The sequence below is a fragment of the Dasypus novemcinctus genome, chromosome 13 (genome assembly GCF_030445035.2).
Source record: "Dasypus novemcinctus isolate mDasNov1 chromosome 13, mDasNov1.1.hap2, whole genome shotgun sequence".
Lineage (NCBI taxonomy): Eukaryota > Metazoa > Chordata > Mammalia > Cingulata > Dasypodidae > Dasypus > Dasypus novemcinctus.
The window spans coordinates 50,301,784-50,327,233 of NC_080685.1; the positions used below are offsets into that span (position 1 = coordinate 50,301,784).

Genomic DNA, 25,450 nt, shown 5'->3' on the forward strand with positions numbered 1-25,450 from the left:
AGGATCATTTTAGATAGTTTGTGTGTTTCTAGAAATTTGTCCATTTTGTCTAGGTTGTGTAGTTTGTTGATATACAGTTGATCATAATATCTTCTTATGATCTCTCTTATTTCTTCAGGGTCAGTGGTAAGGTCCCCTCTCAATTCTAAATTTATTTATTTATTTAAAGATTTTATTTTATTTATTTCTCCCCTTACCCTGGTTGTCTGCTCTCTTGTGTCCATTTGCTGTGTGTTCTTCTGTGTCCTCTTGCATTTTCAGTGGCTCTGGGAATCTGGGTCTCTTTTTGTTTCATCATCTTGCTGCATCAGTTCTCCCTGTGTGTGGCACCATTCCTGGACAGGCTACACTTTTATCGTGCTAAGTGGCTCTCCTTACAGGGCGCACTCCTTGCACACGAGGCTCCCCTATGCGGGGGACACCCCTGCATGGCACGGCACTCCTTGCATGCATCAGCACTGTGCATGGGCCAGCTCATCACACGGGTCAAGAGACCCTGGGTTTGAACCTTGGACCTCCCATGTGGTAGGCAGATGCCCTATCCGTTGGGCCAAATCCGCTTCCCATCTTCTTTTTTAATGTAACCAGTGAGGGCTATAAACATCTCTCTCAACACTCCCTTTGCTGTATCCCATCAGCTTTGATATGTTGTGTTCTCCAATTTATTCATCTCAAGATGTTTACAGGTTTCTCTTGCAATTTCTTCTTTGACCTACTGATTATTTAAGAGTTTGTTGCTTAATATCCATATATTTGTGATTTCCCCCTTTTTCTATCCATTATTTACTACCAGTTTCATTCTATTATGATCAGAGAAAGAATTTTTATAATTTGAATCTTTTTACATTTATTGAGATCTGCATTGTGACTCCAACATGTGGTCTATCCTGGAGAACATATATCCTTCTGTTCTGGGGTGTAATGCTCTATAAATGCCTGTTACCATATTATTCAAGCTCTGTTTCCTTATTTATCTTCTGCCTAGATATTCTATCCAATGCTGAGGGTGGTGTATTGAAATCTCCAACTGTTATTGAAGGGAGTCTCTTTCTCCCTTCAGTTTTGTCAATGTGTGTCTCTTGTATCTTAGGGCACCCATGTTAGCTGCATAAATACTTATTATGGCTATTTCTTCTTGTTGAATTGCCCCTTTATTAATATACAATGACAGTCTTCCTCTCTTGTAAGTTTTGCCTTTAAAACATATTTTGTCTGATATTGGGAGCAATGTAACTCAAGTGGCTGAGCACCTGCTACCCACATGCAAGGTCCCAGGTTTGATCCCCAGGACCTCCTATTAACAAACAAACAAATAATAAAACCAACTCACATTGGGGAGCTGATGTAGCTCTGTGGTTGCACACCTGTTTCCAATATATAAGGCCTGTCCTGGATTCAATTACTGGTACTCCTTTAAAAAAATGTGTTTGTGTGTGTGTGTGTGTAAAATGTATTTTTTCTTCTATTAGTATCTCTACTCCAGCTGCTCTTTTATTACTATCTGCATGGAATATCTTTTCCAATCTTCCACTTTCAACCTGTTTGTGCCCTTATATGTGAGGTGAGTTTCTTGTAGTCAGCATATAGAAGGCTCTTGTTTTTTTTTCTTTTATCCATTCTGTCAGTCTGTCTTTCAACTGAAACATTCAATCCATTAATGTTCAATGTTATTACTGTAAAGATAATACTTACTTCGTCCATTTTATCCGTTGACTTTCCATTGTCATTTCTTACTGTTGTTTGTCTTTTTACCCTTTAATTTGCCCTTACTAATAATCTTCATTTAAACACTCTTCTCCAGGTTTCTCACCCTTTGTATTAGTCAGGGTTCTCTATGGAAACAGAATCAACAAGAGATATCTGTCAATAGTATGCAATTCTATGAGTCTCTCATGCAGTGAAAGTCCAGTGAAGGTTCTTGATGAGTTCTGGGAGATATCGGCTGTCCAAAGACAAGCTGGGAAATTCTCTCTAAATGCTGGAATCACTTTCCTTTTTAAGGCATTCAGCTGATTGGGTTTAGCATCACTTATTGCTGATTGATGTAATTATAACCAGCTATCTATGACTTACCATGGCAGTAAAGTCAATGGTGACTAAAGTCCATAAATGCCCTTGTATTACAGTTAGCCCAGTGCTTACTTGACCAAACAACTGGGCACAGTTACCTGGCCAAGTTGACGCAATAGCCTAATGATCACAGTCTATCCCTTGTCAACTCAGCAACCATACACATTACCTTTTTGTTTTCTAAGTGAAAACAATAACAGACATGCATATATATGTATTTCTGCCTTTCAATGTTCAACTCTCATGTGTACAACTGGAAACACATTAATTCCATACAGAATAGAGTGCAGGTTCTTGAGTAATATTTATTCTCAAACTTGACATCCTCAAATATTATGACATGAAATGGATACAACTTATTATAAGGGGGAAATGGACTTGGCCCAGTGGTTAGGGCGTCCGTCTACCACATGGGAGGTCCGCGGTTCAAACCCCGGGCCCCCTTGACCCATGTGGAGCTGGCCCATGTGCAGTGCTGATGCGTGCAAGGAGTGCCGTGCCACGCAGGGGTGTCCCCTGCATAGGGGAGCCCCACGCGCAAGGAGTGTGCCCCCTAAGGAGAGCCACCCAGCGCGAAAGAAAGTGCAGCCTGCCTAAGAATGGCGCTGCTTACACGGAGAGCTGACACAAGATGATGCAACAAAAAAAAGAAACACAGATTCCTGTGCCACTGACAACAACAGAAGCGGACAAAGAAGAAGCCCCAGCAAACAGACACAGAGAACAGACAACTGGGGGCGGGGGGGGGGGGGGGCGGGGAGGAAGGGGAGAGAAATAAATAAATCTTAAAAAAAAGCTTATTATAAGGGAAAGTTTGGGGACGAAGACAAAGAAATTTGTTTTGTGTACATATACAATCATCATCATAATGAAACAAGGAAGAAAGATTTATGACCATTATAGTCCTTGTTTCTGTAACTGGTCACGTGGTTGAAGTTCATATTTATCACTACTTCTTCCACTACCCATTCCATTGTTTCCATAGGGCAAGCACTTCAGCTGGCTGTGGTTCTTTGCCTGGTGGGATGACCTAAACTTTCATTCCTGAAAATTCTGGGCCATTGTTAGCCCTGCTTGGATTGGGTTGTTACAATTTTCCATTGACTTTAATCATAGGACATGGTAGTACTAGGAGATGCCCTAGAGGATCTCCTATATTCCAGGCAAACTCTTCTTTACCCCCATTATGTAGATGCAGTCCTATTTCCCCTTGATAGTCAGGATCAATCACCTCAGCCAGTACAATAATTCTATTCTTTGATTGTTTTTTTTTAAAGATTTATTTTTTATTTATTTCTCTCCCCTTCTCCCCCAATTCCCCGCTGTCTGCTCTCTGTGTCCATTTGTTGTGTGCTCTTCTTTGTCTGTTTCTGTTTTTGTCAGCAGCATGGGAATCTGTGTTTCTTTTTGTTGCATCATCTTGCTGTGTCAGCCCTCCATGTGTGTGGCGCCATTCCTGGGCAGGCTGCACTTTCTTTTGCACTGGGTGGCTCTCTTTACGGGGTGCACTCCTTGTGCGTGGGGCTCCCCTATGCGGGGACACTCCTGCGTGGCAGGGCACTCCTTGTGCGCATCAGCATTGCGCACGGGCCAGCTCCACACAGGTCAAGGAGGTCTGGGGTTTGAACCGCGGACCTCCCATGTGGTAGACGGACACCCTATCCACTGGTAGACGGACGCCCTATCCACTGGTATATGGATGCCCTATCCACTGGGCCAAGTCTGCTTCCCCTTTCTTTGACTGTTGATTCAGAGGTAAGAGGAGCCCAAAGTGGCCAGGTGGCAGTTTTAACTTACAGTTCAATGGAATCATTGTTGTGTTCCCTGATGACAGCAGTCCTCCTTTTGGGACTAAAACCAATAGACCAGCAGAGTTTTAGGTTGCAGGGACAGGAAGCAAAAATTTTCCTAGTGGGTCACTACAGGTAATAGTAAATTGTGCCACTCCCATTTCCACCCCTTAATTCTTGGACCCATGGATCCTGGTTATGGTAGAAACGGCACCATAGAATGGATGCTGATTTAAAGCATACACAGCCTCCTGGAGAACATTGCCCCAGCCCTGCAAGGTATTGCTATCTAGTTGGTGCTGTAATTGAGTCTTTAAAAGGCCATTCCACTGTTCTATCAGTTAGCTGCTTCAGGGTGATGGAGAACATGGTAAGACCAGTGAATTCCATAGGTGTGTGCCCATTCCCGCTCATCATTTGCTGTGAAATGGGAACCTTGATCAGAAGCAATGCTGTGTGGAATGCTATGGCAGTAGATAACACATTTGGTAAGTCCACAGGTAGTAGTTTTGGAAGAAGCATTGCATGCAGGAAATGCAAACCCATATCCAGACTATTTGTCTATTCCAGTTAAAACAAATAGCTGCCCCTTCCATGGTGGAAGTAGACCAATGTAGTCAACCTGCCACCAGGTAGCAGGCTGGTTATATTGAGGAATGGTGCCATAATGGGGCCTGAGTAGGGATCTCTGCTGCTGGAAGATTGGGCACTCAGCAGTGGCTGTAGCTAGGTCAACCTTGGTAAGGGGAAGTCTGTGTTGCTGAGTGCATGCATAACCCCCATCCCTACCTCCATGGCCACTTTGTTCATGAGTCCGTTGGGCAATGACAGGAGTGGCTGGGGCAAGTGGCTGAGCATTAGCCACAGAGCAGGTTATCTTATCCACTTGATTATTAAAATCTTCCTCTGAAGTTAACCTCTGTTTAAGCACTCGCGTGGGACACAAAAATTTTCATGTTTTTTTCTCACTCAAAAAGGTCAATCCACATACCTCTTCCCCAGACCTCTTTGTCACCAATTTTCCAATCATGTTCCTTCCAAGTCCCTGACCATCCAGTCCATAAATCAGAATACAAACACTCCTCTGACCATTTCTTCTTCCAAGCAAAATGAACAACCAGGTGTACTGCTTGAAATTCTGCCCACTGGGAAGATTTGCCCTCACCACTGTCCTTCATGGATATCCCAGAAATGGGCTGCAGTGCTGCACCTGTCCACTTTCAGGTGGTACCTGCATATCGTACAGAACCATCTGTAAACCAGGCCCGAGTTTACTCTTCCTCACTCAACTGATTGCAAGGGACTCCCCAAGAGGCCAAAGCTCTGGGCTGGGTAAGAGAAGGTAAGATGGCAGGGGTGGTGACACACCCCTGAGGGCTACATGAAGGCTACTTCCTTATGTAACTTACTCAGGACCTACTTGAGAGCTATCTTGTATATACCACTTCTACTTGATTATAGAGTGCAGCTGTACATGCCCAACTTTATGGTTTGGTGGGTCAGACAATATACAGCTCATGATAGGCAACTCAGGTCTCATGGTAACTTGATGGCCCATGGTTAAGCATTCAGTCTCTACTAAATCCCAGTAGCAGCCCAAAAGGTGTTTCTCAAAAGGGGAGTAGTTATCTGCAGAGGATGGCAGGGCTTTGCTCCAAAATCCTAAGGGTCTGCATTGTGATTCTCCTATAGGGGCCTGCCACAGGCTCAAGATAGTATCTCTATTTGCCACTGAAACTTCCAGCACCATTGGATCTGCTGGATCATATGGCCCAAGTGGTAGTGCAGCTTGCACAGCAGCCTGGACCTGATGCAGAACCTCTTCTTGTTCCAGTCCCCGGTCAAAAACTAGCAGCTTTTCTGGTCATCTGGTAAGTGGGTGGGAGTAGCACACCCAAATGAGGAATGTGTTATCTCCAAAATCCAAAGAGACCAATTAATCGTTGTGCCTCTTTTTTGGTTGTAGGAGGAGCCAGATGCAACAGCTTATCCTTCACTTTAGAAGGGATATCTTGACATGCCCCACACCACTGGACACCTAGAAATTTCACTGAGGTGGAAGGACTTGTATTTTAGTTGGATTTATCTCCCATCTTCTCTCACACAAATGCCTTATAATAAGTCTAGAATCTTTACTGCTTCTTGCTCACTAGGTCCTATCAACATGATATCATCAATATAATGGACCAGAGTGATGTCTTGTGGGAGGGAGAGATGATCAAGATCCCTGTGGACAATATTATGACATATGGCTGGAGAGCTGATATACCCCTGAGGCAGGACAGTGAAGGGATACTGCTGGCTTTATCAGCTGAAAGCACACTCTTTCTGGTGGTCCTTAGTAACAGGAATTGAGAAAAAACCATTTGCCAAATCAACAGCTGCATACCAGGTACCAGGGGATGTGCTGATTTGCTCAAGCAATGATACCGCACCTGGGACACCAGCTGCAGTTGGAGTCACCACCTGGTTAGGTTTACGATAACCTGTCATCCTCCGAGATTCATCTGTTTTCTGTATAGGCCAAACAGGAGAGTTGAATGGGGATGTGGTAGGATTCACCACCCCTGAATCCTTCAAATCCTTGATGGTAGCACTAATTTCTGCAATCCTTCCAGGAATCTGGCATTGTTTTTAGTTTACTATTTTGCTAGGTAGGGCCAGCTCTAGTGGCTTCCACTTGGCCTTTCCAACCATAATAGCCCTCACTCCACAAGTCAGTGATCCAATGTTGAGATTCTGCCAGTTACTAAGTATGTCTATTTCAATTATGCACTCTGGAACTGGGGAAATAACCACAGAATGGGTCCAGGGGTCCACTGGGCCAACTGTGAGATGGACCTGAGCTAAAACTCCATTAATCACCTGACCTCCATAAGCCCCTACTCCGACTGATGGACCACAGTGTCGTTTTGGGTCTCCTGGAATTAATGTCACTTCTGAGCCAGCGTCTAATAATCCCCAAAATGTCTGATCATTTCCTTTTCCCCACTGCAGTTATTCTGGTAAAAGGCATAGATCTCCTTGGGGAAAGGTGGGAGGATGACTAACAGTATAAATTTTTGGCAGTTTAACAGGATCCCTCCCCAAGGAGAGCTGGCTTCCTCCTTATTCAAGGGGCTCTGGGTCTGTAAACTATCAAGTCTGGGAATTGATTAAGGGGACATGATTCTTTGTGTCTGTAATTTGGTTTTGTTCACTTGACCTAGAACTCTTCTGTTTATATAGATCCAGAAGAAATTTAGTAGACTGCCCATCTATTTATCTGCTAGGTACCCATTACATATTATCCAATGCCATAACTCTACGTGACTTAGATTATTTTGAGTGTTTTTTTGAATCTGCCTTTCATTGCAGTAGCCACACCTCCCTTGACTTTGGTGATTAACTGCCAATACTTGACTTTTACCAGACTGACATCCAATCATCCCTATAACATTTATGGATTCTGATTCCATGACAGCCCTCCCTCCAGTAATATATGGACTACAGAGAAGAGCAACCACAGAGCTCTTCAGTCCTGGTTAAAGGTGTGTCCTCTGGACATTCCTGGGGTGGGTGGGCAGGTCTCAAATGGTAAATCCCTTGTAACATTCCAAACTCTCTATTTGAATTCCCTCTTCTACTGTGTACCAGGGAAATCGGGCAGCTCAACCTCAGGCATGCTAGGCCATCTTTTGGCCCATGTTTCAATCAGCCGTCAAAACAGTTAGAGCCCTTTCTACACACCCCTCCCCCCCTTTTTTTGTCTTTTTATTTTTAATGTTACATTAAAAAAATATAAGGCCCCGTATACCCCCCAACCCCCTCACCGCTCTCTCTTCCCCCCATAACAACAACCTCCTCCATCATCATGAAACATTCATTGCACTTGGTAAATACATCTCTGAGCAACGCTGCACCCCACTGTCAGTGGTCCACACCATAGCCCACACTCTCCCACAGTCTACCCAGTGGGCCATGGGAGGACATACAATGTCTGGTAACTGTCCCTGCAGCACCACCCAGGACAACTCCAACCCCTACATCACATGCCCCTACATCATATCTCTTCCACTCCCTACCCGCCACAGCCACCATGGCCACTTTTTCCACACCAGTGCCACATTTTCTTCGATTACTAATCACAATATGTATAGAATATCAGTATAGAATATATATAGAATATCAGTAAGTCATGTATAGAATATCAGTAAGTCCACTCTAATCTATACTCTTTTCCTCCATCCTGTGGACCTTAGAGTGGTTGTGTCCACTCCACATCTATGTCAAGAGGGGGCTTAGATTCCACATGGATGCTGGATGTAATTCTCCTACTTTCAGTTGTAGGCACTCTTGGCTCCCTGGTGTGGTGGTTCACCTTCTTCACCTCCATGTTAGCTGAGTGGGGTAAGTCCAATAAACCAGAGTGTAGGAGCTGAAGTCTGTTGAGGCTCGGGGCCTGGCTATCACCTGATCAGTCTAGAGATTCAGGTCTCCTGAGTATACACTAAACCCCAGCACCAACTACAGATCTGGTAAAAGTAACAGGAGAGGCTTGTGGACAAAGATCACATCAGAGTCCAGCTCCTTGAGCTATAGCGTTGAATCCAGAATTTCTGCTTATGGGCCCATATCAGTAAATTCAGCCTGATCCAACTTTGTATTCCTTCCGTCATTATCCCATGCCCTTAGTATCCATTCCCACACATATTCCCCTGATTTCTGTCTATATAAGTTGGAAAACTCATGCAGTTCTTTCTGAGTATACCTTACTTCCTCATGGGTCGCACTTCGTATTTCACCTTTGGGGGGCTTGTTCTGATTTTAGTCTAGTAATAGGTCTCGAAGACAAGAGAGGTGGTGTGGGTGGGTAAGGAGAAGGATTAGAAATGCCTTGCAAGCTACTGACCTCGGGGCATTCCCTTGCATTTTCTTCTGGTGAGACAGGATTTATCTCTTCAGGCAGGGTTGGAAGGCAGTTTCCTCAGGACAGACTGGAGGCTAGGCCATACATGCTGGAGTTTGGCTGGTACATACCTCAGGGCTGTGAGGAGGTCCAGAAATCCCTGGGGCAAGCCAGAGGTTGGGCAGGGTAGGCTTCAGTTTGGCTGAAAGTTGTTTCAGACTCCCAGGGGCAGGCAGGAGGCTGGATGATACAAAGTTGACAAGGTCTGTCCTGGACAGGGCAGGCCTTGGCAGACTTATCTGGTAAAGTGTCAGCAGAATTCAGGGTTCTAATGTCTCCATTAATATCATCTTCATCCCATATGTCTCCATTCCTATTCTCTGGATTCCACTCTTTCCATCAATGCCTTCACTTTAACTGCAGAAACCCTGTGGTGTTGAGATTTTACTTTCTTTTTTAACTCTGCTACTCATACAATGAAAGTCTGAGTTTGGTTCTCAGATATTTCAAGCCTGTGGCTACAGGAGACAGGGTTTACTTTCAGAGCACACATAGAAACTTTTGCATCATTCATGCAGTGTTTAAGTTTCAAATTTGAAGCCTTTAACTCATCTCTTTCTTTTGTAACAGTATCCAGAGTATCTAGGAGGAGCCATCAAACATCATTATACCCTTTGACTCCACAAAACTCTGTTAAGGTGTTGAAAACACTCTCACCCAGATCCTTGCTTCTAATAAGTGTAGAAGTAGGGGAATTCAGTGATGCTATTTTGCGTCTCTTGATTGCCAACTCACGCCATGGGCTGTTAGTGGCCTCTTCATTATTGGAAACGGGGAGTCATCAGTCCCCTTGAGTCCAATTAGAGTAGAAAGACAATTGTAAAACTCCCAGAACCACCTCTGACATCCCATGTTTAAGACTCTGTTCCTCAAGAACCACTCCCAGTACCAAGCTGTACTAGCCAGGGTTCTTTATGAAAACAGAATCAACTAGATATATCTGTCAATAATATGCGATTCTTTAAGAGTCTCTCACACAGCCGTGGGGATGCACAAATTCAGGTTACATAGGAAGGCTGCAACCAAGCACTGCAATGAAAGTCCAATGAAGGTCCTTGACGAGTTCTGGGAGATAATGGCTGTCCAAAGACAAGCTGGGAAATTCCTCTTTCAATGCTAGAATCACTTCCCTTTTTAAGGCATTCAACTGATTGGGTTTAACATCACTCATTGCTGATGGCAATCTCCCTGATTGATGTAATTATAACCAGCGATCTATGATTTACCACTGCAGTAAAGTCAATGGTGACTAAAGTCCATAAATACCTTTGTATTATAGTTAGCCCAGTGCTTGCTTGACCAAACAACTGGGCACAATTACCTGGCCTAGTTGATACAATAGCCTAACCATTATACCTTTTTTCATTCCTTGCAGGCTATAGTACTTCTTTTAGTATTTCTTGTAATTCTCATCTTTTGGTAACATTTTCTCTCAGTTTTTGTTTGTTTGTGAAGACTTCAAACTCTCCCTCATTTTAAAAAATTTATCACCCCAATTTCCACTTTGTTCTGCTCTCTGTGTCTATTCACTGTGTGTTCTTCTGTGTCTGCTTGTATTCTCATTTGACAACTCCGGGAACCAATCCTGGGATCTTCCAGAGTGGGAGAGAGACGATTACTCTCTTGTGCCACCTCAGCTTCCCTGCTACATCTTATTTTCTCTCCTCTGTGTTCTCTTGTTGCATCATCTTGCTGTGCCAGCTCTCTGCATTAGCTGGTGCTCCTGCATGGGGTAGCTTTTTCCCACGTGAGGTGGCATTCCTATGCAGGGTGGCTTTCCTGTGCGGGGCCATATTCCAGCATGGGTCGGCACTCTACATGGGCCAGCTTGCTGTGTTGGCCAGCTTGCCCTCACCAGGAGGCCCTAGGCATCGAATCCTGAACCTCCTATATGGTAGATAGGAACCCAATTGGTTGAGCCACATCCATTTCCTTCTCTCTCATTTTTGAAGAACAATTTTGCCAGATAAAGAATTCTCAGTTGGCAGTTTTTCAGTAACTTAAATACACCTATATTAGTCAGTGAAAGGTGTGCTGAAGCAAAGTACTAGAATCTGTTGGCTTTTAAGAAGGGTATTTATTTGGGGTAAAAGCTTATAGTTATAAGGCCCTAAAGAGTCAAACTCAAAGTTACTTCCTCACCCAAGTCTGCTGCCATGTGTTAAAGCAAGATGGCGAGCAACCTCTGTCTGATCTCTCCTTCCTTCTTCCTCTTTAGGCTCTGGGAGCCCAGCAGACTGGGACATACACCCTCTTCAAATGCTGGCGCAAACTCACTCTCTGTTACACATGGATAGGGTTCTTCTCTTGGCCCAAGGATATGTCTTAATTCCAGACCTCAGCTTCCATGGTTTTCCTCTGAAAACTATTTTTCCTTCCATCTCTCCCCTTCAAGTCCCTTTCAGTCCAGGCTGACAGTGATTTTGTTCACACAGCTATCACAAAAGGCTTTGATGGTTTACTGTGTGGGAAGCAGGGATCCAAGCCATCAGATAGGAAGACTTCTTCATAAGTCCTTCCTGGATAACTGCATTTTCAATCCTGGCTTATAAGTTCCAAGTTTAGTTAATTCCTTAAATGGGGCACTGTCATCTGGGGGCTAGATTTCCAGAGGTGTGGAATTTCTGGAATCATTTTCTGTTTTCTTTGTGCTCAACAATTCAGTTATCAGCTTACCGCTTTCCTCTAACATTTTACTATAAGCTTCAAGGAGAAGCCAGCTGCAAGCTCCATGTTTACTTTGGAAATCTCTAGCTAAATGTCCAGGCTCACCATTTTCAAATTCTGTTTTCCATATAACATTAGGAGTCAGTCTTGCCAAGTTCTCTGCAACTTAAAAACATGGGTCACCTTTCTTCCAGTTTACAATAATAGTTTCATCATTTCCTTCTAAGGCCTTATCAGAAATAACTTTAGGTTCCACATTCCTATCAACAGTCTCTTCAAACAGTCTAGGCCTTTTCTATCAAGTATTTCACAATTTCTCCAAAAAATACCCCTTATCCATTAAAAAACTGTTTCAGCATTTTTGGTAATTACAAAAGCATGACACCATTCCTGGTACCAAATTCTGTGTTAGTCAGCCAAAAGGGGTGCTGATGCAAAGTACCAGAAATCCGTTGACTTTTATAAAGGGTGTTTATTTGGGATAAAAGTTTAGTTATGGGCCCTAAAGAGTCCAACCCAAGCTGCTTGTTAAAGCAAGATGGAGGGCAATCTCTGTCTATCCTTCCTTCTTCCTCTTAAGGCTCTGTGGGCCCAGCTTCTTCTGATCTCAGCTGTAGGCTGGCATAGGGCTCATCTCTCTTCCTCGGGCTTTGGTTGTTTGAGCCTTCTTTCTGTCACATGGCAGAACCGAAATGACCAAGTTTTCTCCTCTTCCATATCTTTTTCTTCTGTGTGTCTTCTTGACTGAGTGTCTGTTTATGTCAGCCCACCAAGGGAGTGGGAACTCAACTCTGAGTCACACCCTACTGATGTGGTCAAATCAAGGCCCTAATGTTGATTTAATCAAGTAAATGTAAAACCTTTGACTTTAATACAATCAAAGGGTATCATGCACAGAGGAACAGTTCGTCCAGTTTACAAACATAATCAATGTCTTTTTTGGAATACTTAAATAACATCAAACTGCTACAGTGTAGAAGCTCTGATCTGACAAATTTCCCTCAAAACTTGTTGTATGCCCCACCCCATTATTGCTTACTGAATCGTTAAGCAACATATCCTGATATCAGGCCAGTAATTCTCTAACCTTGGTGGGCATCGGAATTCCATGGGGGAACTTACTAAGGTAACAGCTGCCACATGCCTCTCCATGAATATTCTGAATCCATAGGAACCTAACACTTGCTTGTGGTCCTGGAACCTACTCTGGGAAACACTGCAGTTGAGTGAAAAACCCACTTGGAATTGATTTTTTAAACAATTCTTCTAAAAGTTTGTGAAACATTCTAAATGAGTTTAAAATTATAGGAATGTTTATGAATTCTTCTTTCGCATTGTAGAAACTGTAATGATTTATGTGGCAGTACAGTTAAGTATATAATGCTCTCTTCATTGCAGTTTTATTGGTCTAATGCATATTAACATGCCATTTTAAATGTGATCTTTATTTTTCAAGAAACTCCCTTTTATCAGGAATAAGAACAAATGTGAAACTCAAGTTTCAATATTTCTTGCTGCTGTTAATTTCTAGACACATATTTGCCTCTATTTGATCCATCATTTTATGTGTGACTGTTTTGGAGGGGGGATTTTAAGAATATTTAGAAAACATCTAATGCACTTTTAGTAATGATTAGTATTTGATAATACTAATATTGATCTTGAAGCAGAGCAAAGTATTGAATTTTGAGTCATCACAAAGAGTTTAAGGACTAATTTTAGTATCAAATGTTTTTATTAATTCTGATTCTCTGAAAATCAATAGCAAATTGATTATAATGAAAACTTAATATAAACTTTTATTAATTCCATCTAAATGAATGAGTGATATATTCCAATGAGGTCATTATGATCATGCACATGTATTAAAATTTGATATAAGGGCCTGTATTAGTCAGCCAAAGGGGTGCTGATGCAAAATACCAGAAATTGGTTGGTTTTTATAAGGGGTATTTAATTGGGGTAGGAGCTTACAGATACGAGGCCATAAAGCATAAGTTACTTCCCTCACCAAAGTCTGTTTTCATGTGTTGGAGCAAGATGACTGCCGACGGCTGTGAGGGTTCAGGCTTCCTGGGTTCCTCCCTTCCAGGGTCTTGCTTCTCTCTGGGTTCAGGGTTCCTCTCTTTCTAGGGCTTGCTTCTTCCTGGGCTCAACATTCCTCTCTTCCTAGGGCTTGCATCTGTTTCCTCTGTGAGCTTTCTTCCCGGGGCTCCAGCTTAAGGCTTCAGCATCAAACTCCAGCATAAAAACTCCAACATAAAAAAACATCTACTCTCTCCTTGCCATGCCTTTTATCTGTGAGTCCCCACCCACCAAAGGATGGGGACTCAACGCCCTAATGACGTGGCCCAATCAAAGCCCTAATCATAACTCAGTCATGCCCAGGTACAAACCAGATTATAAAACATAATCCAATATCTATTTTTGGAATTCATAACTATATCAAACTGCTACAGGGCCCTTCCCCTCTCTTTTTTAAAACATTGTAAATACTTCTTTTATAAGATAGGCCTAGCATACTTTAGATGAGTGATGCATTGAAAGTTGAGAATCACAAAAATTACTCTGGGACTTGACTTATTAATTTCTAGGTGATCAGAATTCCTTAATGCATTAATCTATTATTTCTTATTTTTTAGGGATTTTCTCCCTCGAGGGTCAGGCATCATAACGAGACGTCCTCTTGTTCTGCAACTTGTTACTTCCAAAGCAGGTAATGAGTGTGGAGGTTTATTGCATGGTTGAGCACATCCATGGCACCTGCTGCCTTCATTCCTGAGTGTTGGGTTGTAGCAACAGAAATGTTTTTGTGATCACATTCTGCTTTGGGCAGTGCATACAGTTCTCTCTGAAGTACGCCCTTCTTCATTGCTTTTTAAATTTGTTTGATTACATTAAAGGAAAGTGTTATGTGCATGTAAGTTTTTAAGCATATATTTTTATGTGTAGAAAATTATTTTTTCTTATTGTAATCCATTTATACAATTTTAAGTATAGTATAACCACCAATACTTCTTTGTTGTACTCCTTAATGTATATATGTGTGTGTTTAAATAAAATTCAAGATCTCTGTTGTATCTGTATATTTATCTATATTTAATGTGCTGTGGTTAATTGATGGATTCATTCAATAATTATGAAATTATTTACTATGTGCCAGGCAAAAACCCCTGCCATTAAGGAACTTCCATTCTGTTGGGGAGAGGGCAATAATAAACAAACATATGGAATGTTAGGTGATGATAAGTTCTGTAGAGAAAATTAAGCAAGCTTACGGGAATAAAGTGTGCCAGGGGGCTGGGGTGTGGATTTATAATTTTATATAGAATGACAGAGAAGGCCTGTCTGAAATAGTAACAATTGAGATTCCTGAAGAAAATGAGCAAACAAGCCATGCTGATGTCTCTGCAGGCAGAGGCAAGTGAGAAGGTTCTAAAATGGGAGCTGTGTGTTTAACATTTAACAAGGGGTACAGTAGGGCTCGAGGTGAAGTGAGGGAGGGATAGCAAGAGATGAGGTTAAGAGAGGCAAAACAGCTGGAACAGAAAAAAAGCCAATTGGTAAGGGTCTTGTGGGCCAGGGAATTTGAAAAGGAACATGATAGGAGTATTAGAACTTAAAAGTTGGTGCCACTGAATGTAAACGAGAGAAAGAGTCATTGAGAGATTGGAGATTAGGATAGGAATTAGCTTTAAACATAAGAAGGATGGAAGGAAATTTCTTTTATTTTAACCAAATGGATATAGGAAAATGTGAGGGAAGCTACAAGTAAGTCTGCACTTTTAGAGTTAGAATATTGAGGAATTCCTCATTTGATGATGTTATTTCCTCCAAGAAGGAGGACACCAGGTATTTGCTGATAACGATAACTTTGTCTTCTTGTTTCCATTAGTTAGCTTTTCATTTCTCTTTAATGTCTTCATTTGATGTTAATTTCTAAAAACTTTCTTTTTAAAGAAGTTTCAGATTACAGAAAAGTTACATTGAATATATAGAGAATTCCCATATACCCCCACCCCCCATTTTCACCTGTTAATAACATGTTTCAGTAGTGTGGTACATTTGTTACAATTGATGAGCAAAAATATTCAAACATTGCTACTAACTATAGTCTATAGTTTACATTATGGTTTACATGTTGCATTGTACAATTTTATGGGTTTTGACAATGTATAATGAATGACCTTTATCTGTCATAGCATTTAATCACCAGATAACGACCTTTATCTGTCTTTGGAAAATCATGCAGAACAATGCCAATGTCCCCAAAATGCCCAATGTTCCCCTGTTCTTCCCTCCCCTCTCCTTAGAACCTTTGGTGACCACTATCTTTATATCAATGTTACAAGTTCTAACATGACTAGAATAATAAGTCTGCTTTGCTCCGTGGTTGCAGTCCCCCATTATGTTTGTTCATTCCTCAGTCTTGAGGATTTTGGGATGGTGATTTCCACTCTGCTTATGATTGAGAAGGGGCTTATATCACCTGCAGCATAAGGATGGAACTGTCCTGCTTGCAGTTGTAATACCCTCTGTTTTTTGATATGGGTGTTGTTCATCATCATCATTTTGTTAGTTGTCCTGGGCGAGTCCAATGACCTGGAGAGTAGGTGTTGGCTGCAACTCTGCTAAGATTCAGGGCTCAACCAGCACATGCAACAGACTGAAGATTTAAGTCTCTAGGATATATATTTAATGGATATAGTGCTAATTATGGGTTCAAATAAAAGGTGAAGAAGAACCATGTGTAGGAAAATTATAAATGAGTCTAACTCTGTTACATCAGGGAGATAAGTTACCATATGTTCCATGGTAAGGCCCACCAATGGGGTCCTGATTTCTTGGGGTTGTCTGCCCTGCCTATAGTGACCAGATGTCTCTCGAGCCCTCAAGAGCACCCCTGCTTGAGGCATTGTTTACCATGGCAGTCAGTGAGATCCTCCTGAGATGCATAACCTCTGGAATGACCTCCTAACTCACTTTGAAGTCTCTTAGCCATAAAAACTCATTTGCATTTAATATTTCCCCTTTTTGGTCAAGGTATCAAAAACTCAATGATGCATTTTAGTTTCTGTTTCCAATTAAGCAGGGCTGCTTGTCTTGCTTTTTTACAAAGGGTTATGCCTTTTACTTGGGGTTCAGTGATGGGCAGCAAGAGTTGGACAAGGCTAGAGTTGGGGCTATGGTTGCACCAGGGCCCAAGAGACCTGGGATGCCAGGGCACATAGGGAATATTCAAAACCATGTAAACGCTTAATATTCCTTTGAGGAGATTTTCCTCTTGAACTATAGAAACTCTTACAAAAGAATTGCTAGGCCTAGGACATGTGCTATATAGAAAATTAAAAAGAATAGCTACAATTTTTAGAGTTTTGATTCTGTGTCAGCACTGGGTACTTTGCAGACGTTTTCATGTAATTCTACAAAAACCTTTTGAGGTAGATACTGTGATTTCCATTTTTGAAAAAGGGCCCAGCAACATTAAGCATTTTGTTCAAGGCCATGCTTTTTTTTTTTTTTTAAAGATTTATTTATTTATTTATTTCTCTCCCCTTCCCCCACCCCCAGTTTTCGGCTCTCTATGTCCATTCGCTGTGTGTTTTTCTGTGACTGCTTCTATCCTTATCAGTGGCACCGGGAATCTGTGTTTCTTTTTGTTGCGTCATCTTTGCTGTGTCAGCTCTCCGTGTGTGTGTGGTGCCATTCTTGGGCAGGCTGCATTTTCTTTCATGCTGGGTGGCTCTCCTTACAGGGCACACTCCTTGCGTGTGGGGCTCCCCTATGTGGGGGACACCCCTGTGTGGGACTGCACTCCTTGTGTGCATCAGCACTGCGCATGGGCCAGCTCCACATGGGACAAGGAGGCCCGGGTTATGAACCGCAGACCTCCCATATGGTAGGCGGATGCCCTATCCATTGGGTCAAGTCCGCTCTCCAAGGCCATGCTTTTGATAGGCATGGGTATATTAGTCAGCCAAAGGGGTGCTGATGAAAAATACCAGAAATTGGTTGGCTTTTATAAAGGATATTTTACTGGGGTAGGAGCTTACAGATAACAGGCCATAAAGCATAAGTTACTTCCCTCACCATAGTCTATTTGGAGCAAGATGGCTGCCTACGTCTGCGAGGGTCCAGGCTTCCTGGGTTCCTACATTCCTGGGGCTTACTTTTCTCTGGGTTCTAGGTTCCTTTCTTCGAGGGGCTTGCCTCTTTTTCTTCTGCGGGCTGACTTCCCAGGGCTCCAGCTTAAGTCTTCAGCATCTAACTCCAATGTCAAAACTCTAACATCAGAAACCCTCAACTCTGTCCTTTGCCATGCCTGTGAGTCCCCACCCACCAAGGGGCGGGGAGTCAATGCCCTACTGACACAATTACTTAATCAAGTAAACCTCTGAATCCAGTATAATCTCATGTGCCCAGAGGAAAAGATCAGTTTACAAACATAATTCAATATATCTTTTTGTAATTCATCAATAACATCAAACTGCTACAATGGGTATTGTTACCTATATCTGTCTGACACTATAACTTGCTAATATTGCATTTTTAAAATAGAAAATTTCTACTGCTTACTTTTATATTTGCAGGATACACTTTATTTTTTCTAGGGTATAGTTCTGAAGCTGTAAATCTAATCCATTCCTGTGGGTATGAGCCCATTGTAAGTATGACCTTTTGATGAGGTTACTTAAGTTAAGGTGTGACCCACCTCAATCAGGATGGGTCTTAATCATATTACTGGAGTCCTTTTGAGAATGAAATTCAGACGTAGAAATAGAAAACCACAGAAACAAGAAGTTGAAATCAATTAAACTAGGAATCCGAGAAGGGAGAGACCAGCAGGTGCTACCTTGTGCCTTGCCATGTGGCAAAGGATCCAAGGATATCCAGCAGCCAGTCCTCAGGAAGAAAGCATTACCTTGATGATGTCTTGATTTGAACATTTTCCCAGCCTCAAAACCATAAATGAATGAGTTCCCATTGTTTAAGTCAACCCAGTTCATAGTATTTTTTTGAGTAGCCTAGGAAACTAAATCATGGGGTATCTTTTATGCAAAGGAAAATAAATATGGTGAATATGAAATATGAAAATTATTTGACTAATTCATATATTAATATCTGTTTTTCAGCCTTTTTCTTGTTCAGTAATATTAACTTCTTGGCGCTGCTATTTTAGTTGTTAAACTAAACTAGAACAGTAGTTATAGACCTTAAGCCCTATTCTAAAGAGCATTATAAGAAATCATGCAGATTGTGAGCAAGGTGAGAAAAAATCACTTCTCTTTTATTAATAAAGGTAAAAATTATAAGTGATAGGGTTATGGTAATATGAGTTCAGAGAGGCATTTCTGAAGGCATAGCTTGGGAGGATGAGAGCTGGACAAAGCAAGCTTATGAGGTACTGGGTGAAGCCTGTGGTAGTGAAGAGCAAGAAAGTAGGGAAGGGGTCTTCATAAGAAAATGGGATCATTTCCATGTACCTTGTGTGCTTCCTCCAGTGCTGTGCTGAAACCAGCTCACGAGAGCCAGTTGTGCACATTCTTCCCATCTCCATGTTAGTGACATCATGGTGGTAGCTTAAAATCGATCACTGGGACTATTTACATTATGTAAATTAGCAAATGCTACAAATGAAGGTTCTCCCAACCTCAAAGCCAGTTGTTAAACATTTACTGCCATACCACTGTTTTACTCCTTCTCCACACCTAAACTTACTGCTTACTAGCTAAATGCCATATGAAACAGAGAAAATAAATGTGTTTGAGTGTAGTATTTGATTAACTACTGAGTACATTCATATTAAAAGTGTCACTGCTTTAAGAAATGATCCATTTGAATTGGATATACCCCTGAAGGAGAAGGTATTTTATTTTTAAGATCTCAGGCTTCAAATCATTCTTTGCGTTAAGGATCAAAAGTATAATCTATAGGTCATGGTTAAGGACAAATGGTTTTGAGAACTTTTCTAGATTAAAACATTTCTCTAAGTGCTGTTATATTGTATTACTGTGCTTTTCTCAGTGACATTAATGTAAGAAAGAAATATATTAAAAATCAGAAATTATAAAACAGCTTAGTTAGGGGTAATTATTAAAATTATAGGAGTATTATTTCTTTTGTGAAAGGTTTCCTTGCTGGCCTCCTCCTTTCATGCATGTTAAATGTATTAGTAACTCAGCAAAAATTTGATTTACTATCTTTTCAGTACAGCTACTGCATAATGTAAAATTTGTCCATGTTTTAAAAATTGTATGTGACTTGTAATTTATTAGAGAATTATCACTATTTAGTTTTTTGAGTTGTTGTAAATAACCATTTTAATAAAGAAAGATACTTGGTAACAGAGATCAAAACCCTTTTTTTTCCGAAGTACCAGGTACCTAAGAAGGTGATATGGAGACACAAAGTTCATGTAGCAGGTTTGAAAAGCAGCAAGAAGGCTTATGAAGGTTGTGAATCAGGGTATTCTGAGGTAAAATCTGGCCATGGGTTCATCTTCCAGTCAGTTTTAAGGCCTCTGTGAGTCTAGATGGAACTGAGTTGAAGGGTGAACAAAGTAGTACTGGGAGATATGCTGTTCTTTGAGGAGGTTGCTTCCTACTACAGGAATCAGGGAATAGCTAATTCTAGTGAAAAAATGTCTTATTTTTCACAGATGAGATGTTTTAAAGAATATTGTACATTAGACTTTAAAACCTGGTTTATGTACAATGACTAGGACTTGCTTTCTCAGTTTATAAGTTAGATTCATGAACTAAAGTCCCTTGAATACAGTTATTCTTAAATTTTCATGTGCGTAAGATACTCTGGGGAGCATCTTAAAGATGTATATTCCTGGGTTTAACCCTTAGAGGTTTTCATTGAGTAGGTCTGGGATCTGCATTTTAAAAGATAAATGCCAGGTGCTTCTAAAGCTGCTAGTCTTTGAATCACACATTGAGCAACACGCATAATAATTTCACCTCTTTCACTGTTTTTTATCTTTCCTTTTCCTAGATATTATCCCATAATCCTTTTTTTCCCTCCCTTCCTCCTTCCCCTTCCCCCCACCCTGCTGTTTTTTGCTGTCTCTGTCCTATTCACTGTGTAGTCTTCTGTATTTATTTCCCATTTTTTGTCTTCTCTTCTCGTTTTTCTTCTCTAGGATTCACCAGGATTTGATCCTGGGGACCTCTGATGTGGAGAGAAGTTCCCTGTGACTTGTGCCACCTCGGTTCATGGTTTCTGTTGTACCTTGCCTTGACTCTCCCCTTCGTTTCTCTTTTGTTACATCATCATCTTGCTGTGTGACTCACTTGCTTGGGCACTGGCTCACCGCGGGCACTTGACTCACTGCATGGGCACTGGCTCGCCATGCGGGCATGCTTTTTTTTTTTTTCAACCAAGAGGCCCCAGGGATCGAACCCGGGTCCTCCTATATGGTAGGCAGAAGCCCAATCACTTGAGCCACGTTTCCTTCCCCCTAATCTTTTTAATAGGATCTTTTTGCTGGAAAATAACCTAGCATTCTTTTAAAAGGTGTTTGGTCATGAAGTCTACAGTTCTAAGCAGTGTGCTTTTGAACATACCAGGCACTCATTTGATGCTGAGCTGCATATTCCTGCCACTGCCTGGGCATTCAGCCAGGGCAGCAACATACCCTGGTTCTGGTATTTCAAGAGTCTAAGGCTCTTCCTAGATTATCAGAAGTTCAGGTTCTAATAGCATCAAGTTTCATAACACACTCACCTTCCAGAGCTACATGTAGAGTGTAATAACCATCCAGTGAAATCTCTGTAACAGCAGTTGCATATCTGCTCATTTCTTAGAGCCAGGTTTCTCCTGCTTGGTTTTTGATAAACTCACATATGTCCATTGACCCTATAGAATGTTGCACAATTATCAAACACAAAATTTAAACTTTGTAAAATATAACTAGTGAAAATAAATTACAAAATATTTTGTGGGGGAGTTGGCAGTGGGAATGTTGGGATTGCCAAGAATTAGATCACTGGCATAGAACAGATTAAAGGGTTTCCTTTTTCTGGGGGATGCTTTGAGTTATTATTCCTTGAATATTGGACACAATGTAATAAATAAATAAACTTCCTACACAAAAAAGCATTGTTATTAAATGGTTAGAGAAAGGCTACATACATTTATTAAGGAAGGACTGTGTACAAAAATTTCCAGATTTTGTAACCTCTCATTGAGAGGTCAAAATAGTTATCTTTTGGGATTTTTATAAATCTTGTTTTTGAGGGAAATAAAGGAAGTTTGTGTTTTTTAGGACTTTTGTTTAGACCTACTTTAAATTACTGGCTTGATTGTGTTTTTAAAAATATTTGCATAATTCAGGAAATTCAATTTAGGATTCCACTAGTTATGTTCATCCTTGTCTTATTTTCTGACAACACTCTGAAGCTGTTATTTTTACCCATTTCTTTTATTTCCTTTTTTTTTTCTTGGCTTAAGCATTGGCTAGTCATTTATTAATAGACTTAGAATTTTAAGTAGCTCAGTTACACTCCTTACAATATAAAGTCAACAGCAATTTTCACTCAAACTCTTAAAATTTTGAGAAAAGTTGAAGAGCTATTTTAAGCAAAACTGACCCAAATTTTATTTCTTCAATGTTTGACTACTGCTCTTTAACACCATATAATACATTTCCAGTTTAGGAAGGGAATGACCAAATTAAATGTGTTATATTTCTTCTCAAAGAAAATGGTGTACAAAAGAAGAAAAAAATATATACCAATAGAATTACCACATGTGATTGCAAGGTTAAGACAACTTTTGAGTTGGTGTTAATTTGTTCTTATTTAGGTCTGCTTGTCCCTACTCTCTTTTAAGAGAACATATTGAGGCTTCTTGTTTCCAAACCAAAATTTAAAGTTCTCTGACTTTTGACCCCTTTGATCCATGTGATGTCTACTACAGAATTGTATCTTTCATCAGAGGTTGGCCGGAAGGGAGATATAGAGTTCCTTAATTTGAAGCCTTCTCTTCCTTTCTATCCACCTACCCAGTCCCATTAAAAAAAAAAGTCTTGAAATAATTGATACTGAGGAGGACAAAAAGATAAGTTATAGAGTGTTAATAACTTTTTAAATCTGAGAGGATGTGGTATAATTTTTTTCTAGTAACAAAATTAATAAGCTTGTTTTATATCAAGTTTAAGGCTATACTCAGCTAATAACTATTACTTACCTACTCCTTCCCATCTTACTGTTTTCCCATTGTTTAGGCTTCAATCAATAGAAGTCATAAGTTTATTAGTCAGGGTTCTCTAGGGAAATAGAACTGACAGGAGATATTTGTGAATGGTATGAGATTTTATAAAATCATCTCACGCAACCGTGGGGATACACAAGTCCAGTTTCTGTAGAGCAGCTTATAAGCCAGGGACTTTGATGAAGGTCCTCATTGAGTTCCCCTGGAGTTGCTGGCTATGTGAAGTAAAGATGAAAATTCTGTGTCGGAATGCTGAAATCACTTCTCCTTTTAAGGTCTTCTGTTGATTGGATGGGACGTCACTTATTGCTGATGGTAATCTCCTCAGTTGATTGTACAATTAACCAGCCATCTCTACATTTACCTCATTGATGATTAAAGTCCAGGAAATGATCTTTATTACAATTAACACAGTGTTTGCTGATCAAATAACTGGGCACCATTACCTGGACGAGTTGACACATTAGCCTAACCATCACAGTACACTCCTTGTCAACTTGGCAACCATACACATCACTTTAGACCATACTTAATCTTTGAATAAAAAGAAGAATTTGTATGTTTTCTGCCTAACAATACTCAACTGTCCTGTGCACAACTGGAAATGCACTAAATCCCTCCAGAATAGGGTGCAAGTCCTTGGGTAATATTCACTCTTAAACTTGATATCCTTAAATACTATTTGATGAAACTAATGCAACTTATGTTATATGATAAGGGGAAAGGATAGGGAAGAAAACAAAGATATTCATTTTATGTACATATACAAACATAACAAAACAAGAAATATTCATGACCATTTTAGTCCTCATTTCTGTAGCTGGTCATGTGGTTGAAGTTTATATTTATCATTACATTCTTTCACCACCCATTATGTTCCCTTTACCTTCAGCAAGCACCTCAGCTGGCTGTGGCTCTTTGCCTAGTGGGATGACCCAAAATTTTAATTCATGAAGATTCTGGCCTATTGTTAGTCCTTCCTGGATTGGGTGGTTGCAATTTCCCATTGATTTTGATCATAGGGCATGGTATTACTAAAAGACTCCCTAGAGGTAAGTGGAGTGGACACAACCATTCCAAGGTCCACAGAATGGAGGAATAGAGTATGGATTAGAGTGGACTTACTGATAATCTATTCATGAACTACTGTTTTTTTTTTTTAAGATTTATTTTTATTTATTTCTCCCCTCCCCAGCCCCAGTTGTCTGCTCTGTGTCCATTTGCTGTGTGTTCTTCTGTGACCGCTTCTATCCTTATCAGTGGCATGGGAATCTGTTTCTTTTGTTGCGCTATCTTGCTGTGTCACCTCTCTGTGTGGGCAGCGCCATTCTTGGGCAGGCTGCACTTTCTTTTGCGCTGGGCGGCTCTCCTTATGGGGCGCACTCCTTGCGTGTGGGGCTCCCCTATGCGGGGGACACCCCTGTGTGGCACGGCACTCCTTGCACACATCAGCACTGCACGTGGGCCAGCTCCACACGTGTCAAGGAGGCCCGGGGTTTGAACCCTGGACCCTCCATATGGTAGGCGGACGCTCTATCCATTGAGCCAAATCTGCTTCCCTTCATGAACTATTGTGATTAGTAATAGAAGAAAATGACGTATTGGTGTGGAGAACGTGGCCATGGTGGCTGCTGAGGGTAGGGAATGGGAGGAAGAGATGAGATGTGGAGGCATTTTCGGGACTTGGAGTTGTCCTGGGTGATGCTGTAGGGACAGTTACCAGACATTGTATGTCCTCCCAGGGCCCACTGGGTGGAACGTGGTAGAGTGTGGACTATGATGTGGACCATTGACCATGAGGTGCAGCGTGCTCTGAGATGTATTCACCAAATGCAATGAATGTCTCATGATGATGGAGGAGATTGTTGTTATGGGGGGAGTAGTGGGGTGAGGTGGGTAGGGGGTATATGGGGACCTCATATTTTTTGAATGTAATATTAAAAAAATAAAGACAAAAAAAAAGAAGACTCCCTAGGGAATCTCCTGTATTCCAGGCAAGCTCTTTTTTACTTCTATTGTGTAGGTACAGTCCTATTCCGCCTTGATAGTCAGGATCAGTCACCCCGGCCAGTACGATAATTCCCTTCTTTGCCTGTTGATTCAGAGGCACAAGGAGTCCAAAGTGGCCAGGTGGCAGATTAACTTCCAGTTCAGTGGAATCATTGTTGTGTTGCCTGGTAGAAGTAATCATTCTTTTGGAACTAAGACCTATAGACCAGCAGAGCTTAGGGTTGTGGGGACAGGAAGCAAACATTTTCCCAGTGGATCACTAGGGGTAATAGTAAGTGGTTCCACTCTCATTTCCAGCCCTTGATTCTTGGACCCATGAATCCTGGCTATGGGAGAAACAGCACCATAGAGTGGATGCTGATTTAGAGCACACAAAGCCTCCTGGAAAACATTGCAGGGTATTGCCATGTAGTTGGCACTATAATTGCATCTTCAAAAGGCCATTCCACTATTTTATCAATCTAGCAGCTTAGAATGATGGGGAACATGGTAAAACCAGTGAATTCCATGGGCATGTGTCATTCCTTCACATATTTGCTGTGAAGTGGGTTCCTTGATCAGAAGTGATGCTGTGTGAAATACTGTGGTGGTGGATAAGACATTCAGTAGGTCCACAGATGGTAGTTTTGGGAGAAGCTATGTGTGCAGGGAAGGTAAACCCATATCTGGAGTATGTGTCTACTCCAGTTAAAACAGATTGCTGCCCCTTCCATGGTGGAAGTGGTCCAATGTAATCAACCTGCCA

At 41.3% G+C, this 25,450-nt stretch overlaps 1 protein-coding gene across 8 annotated transcripts in view; it reads left to right on the plus strand.

The window, feature by feature from the left end:
- DNM3 (dynamin 3) overlaps positions 1 to 25,450 on the plus strand; it is a 693,285-nt gene that overhangs the window by 100,513 nt on the left and 567,322 nt on the right. For all 8 annotated transcript variants that reach the window (XM_058310135.1, XM_058310136.2, XM_058310139.2 and 5 more), the window contains exon 2: positions 14,118 to 14,191. In XM_058310135.1, coding sequence (XP_058166118.1) covers positions 14,118 to 14,191 — 74 coding nt within the window. The remainder of the gene's footprint in view (positions 1 to 14,117; positions 14,192 to 25,450) is intronic.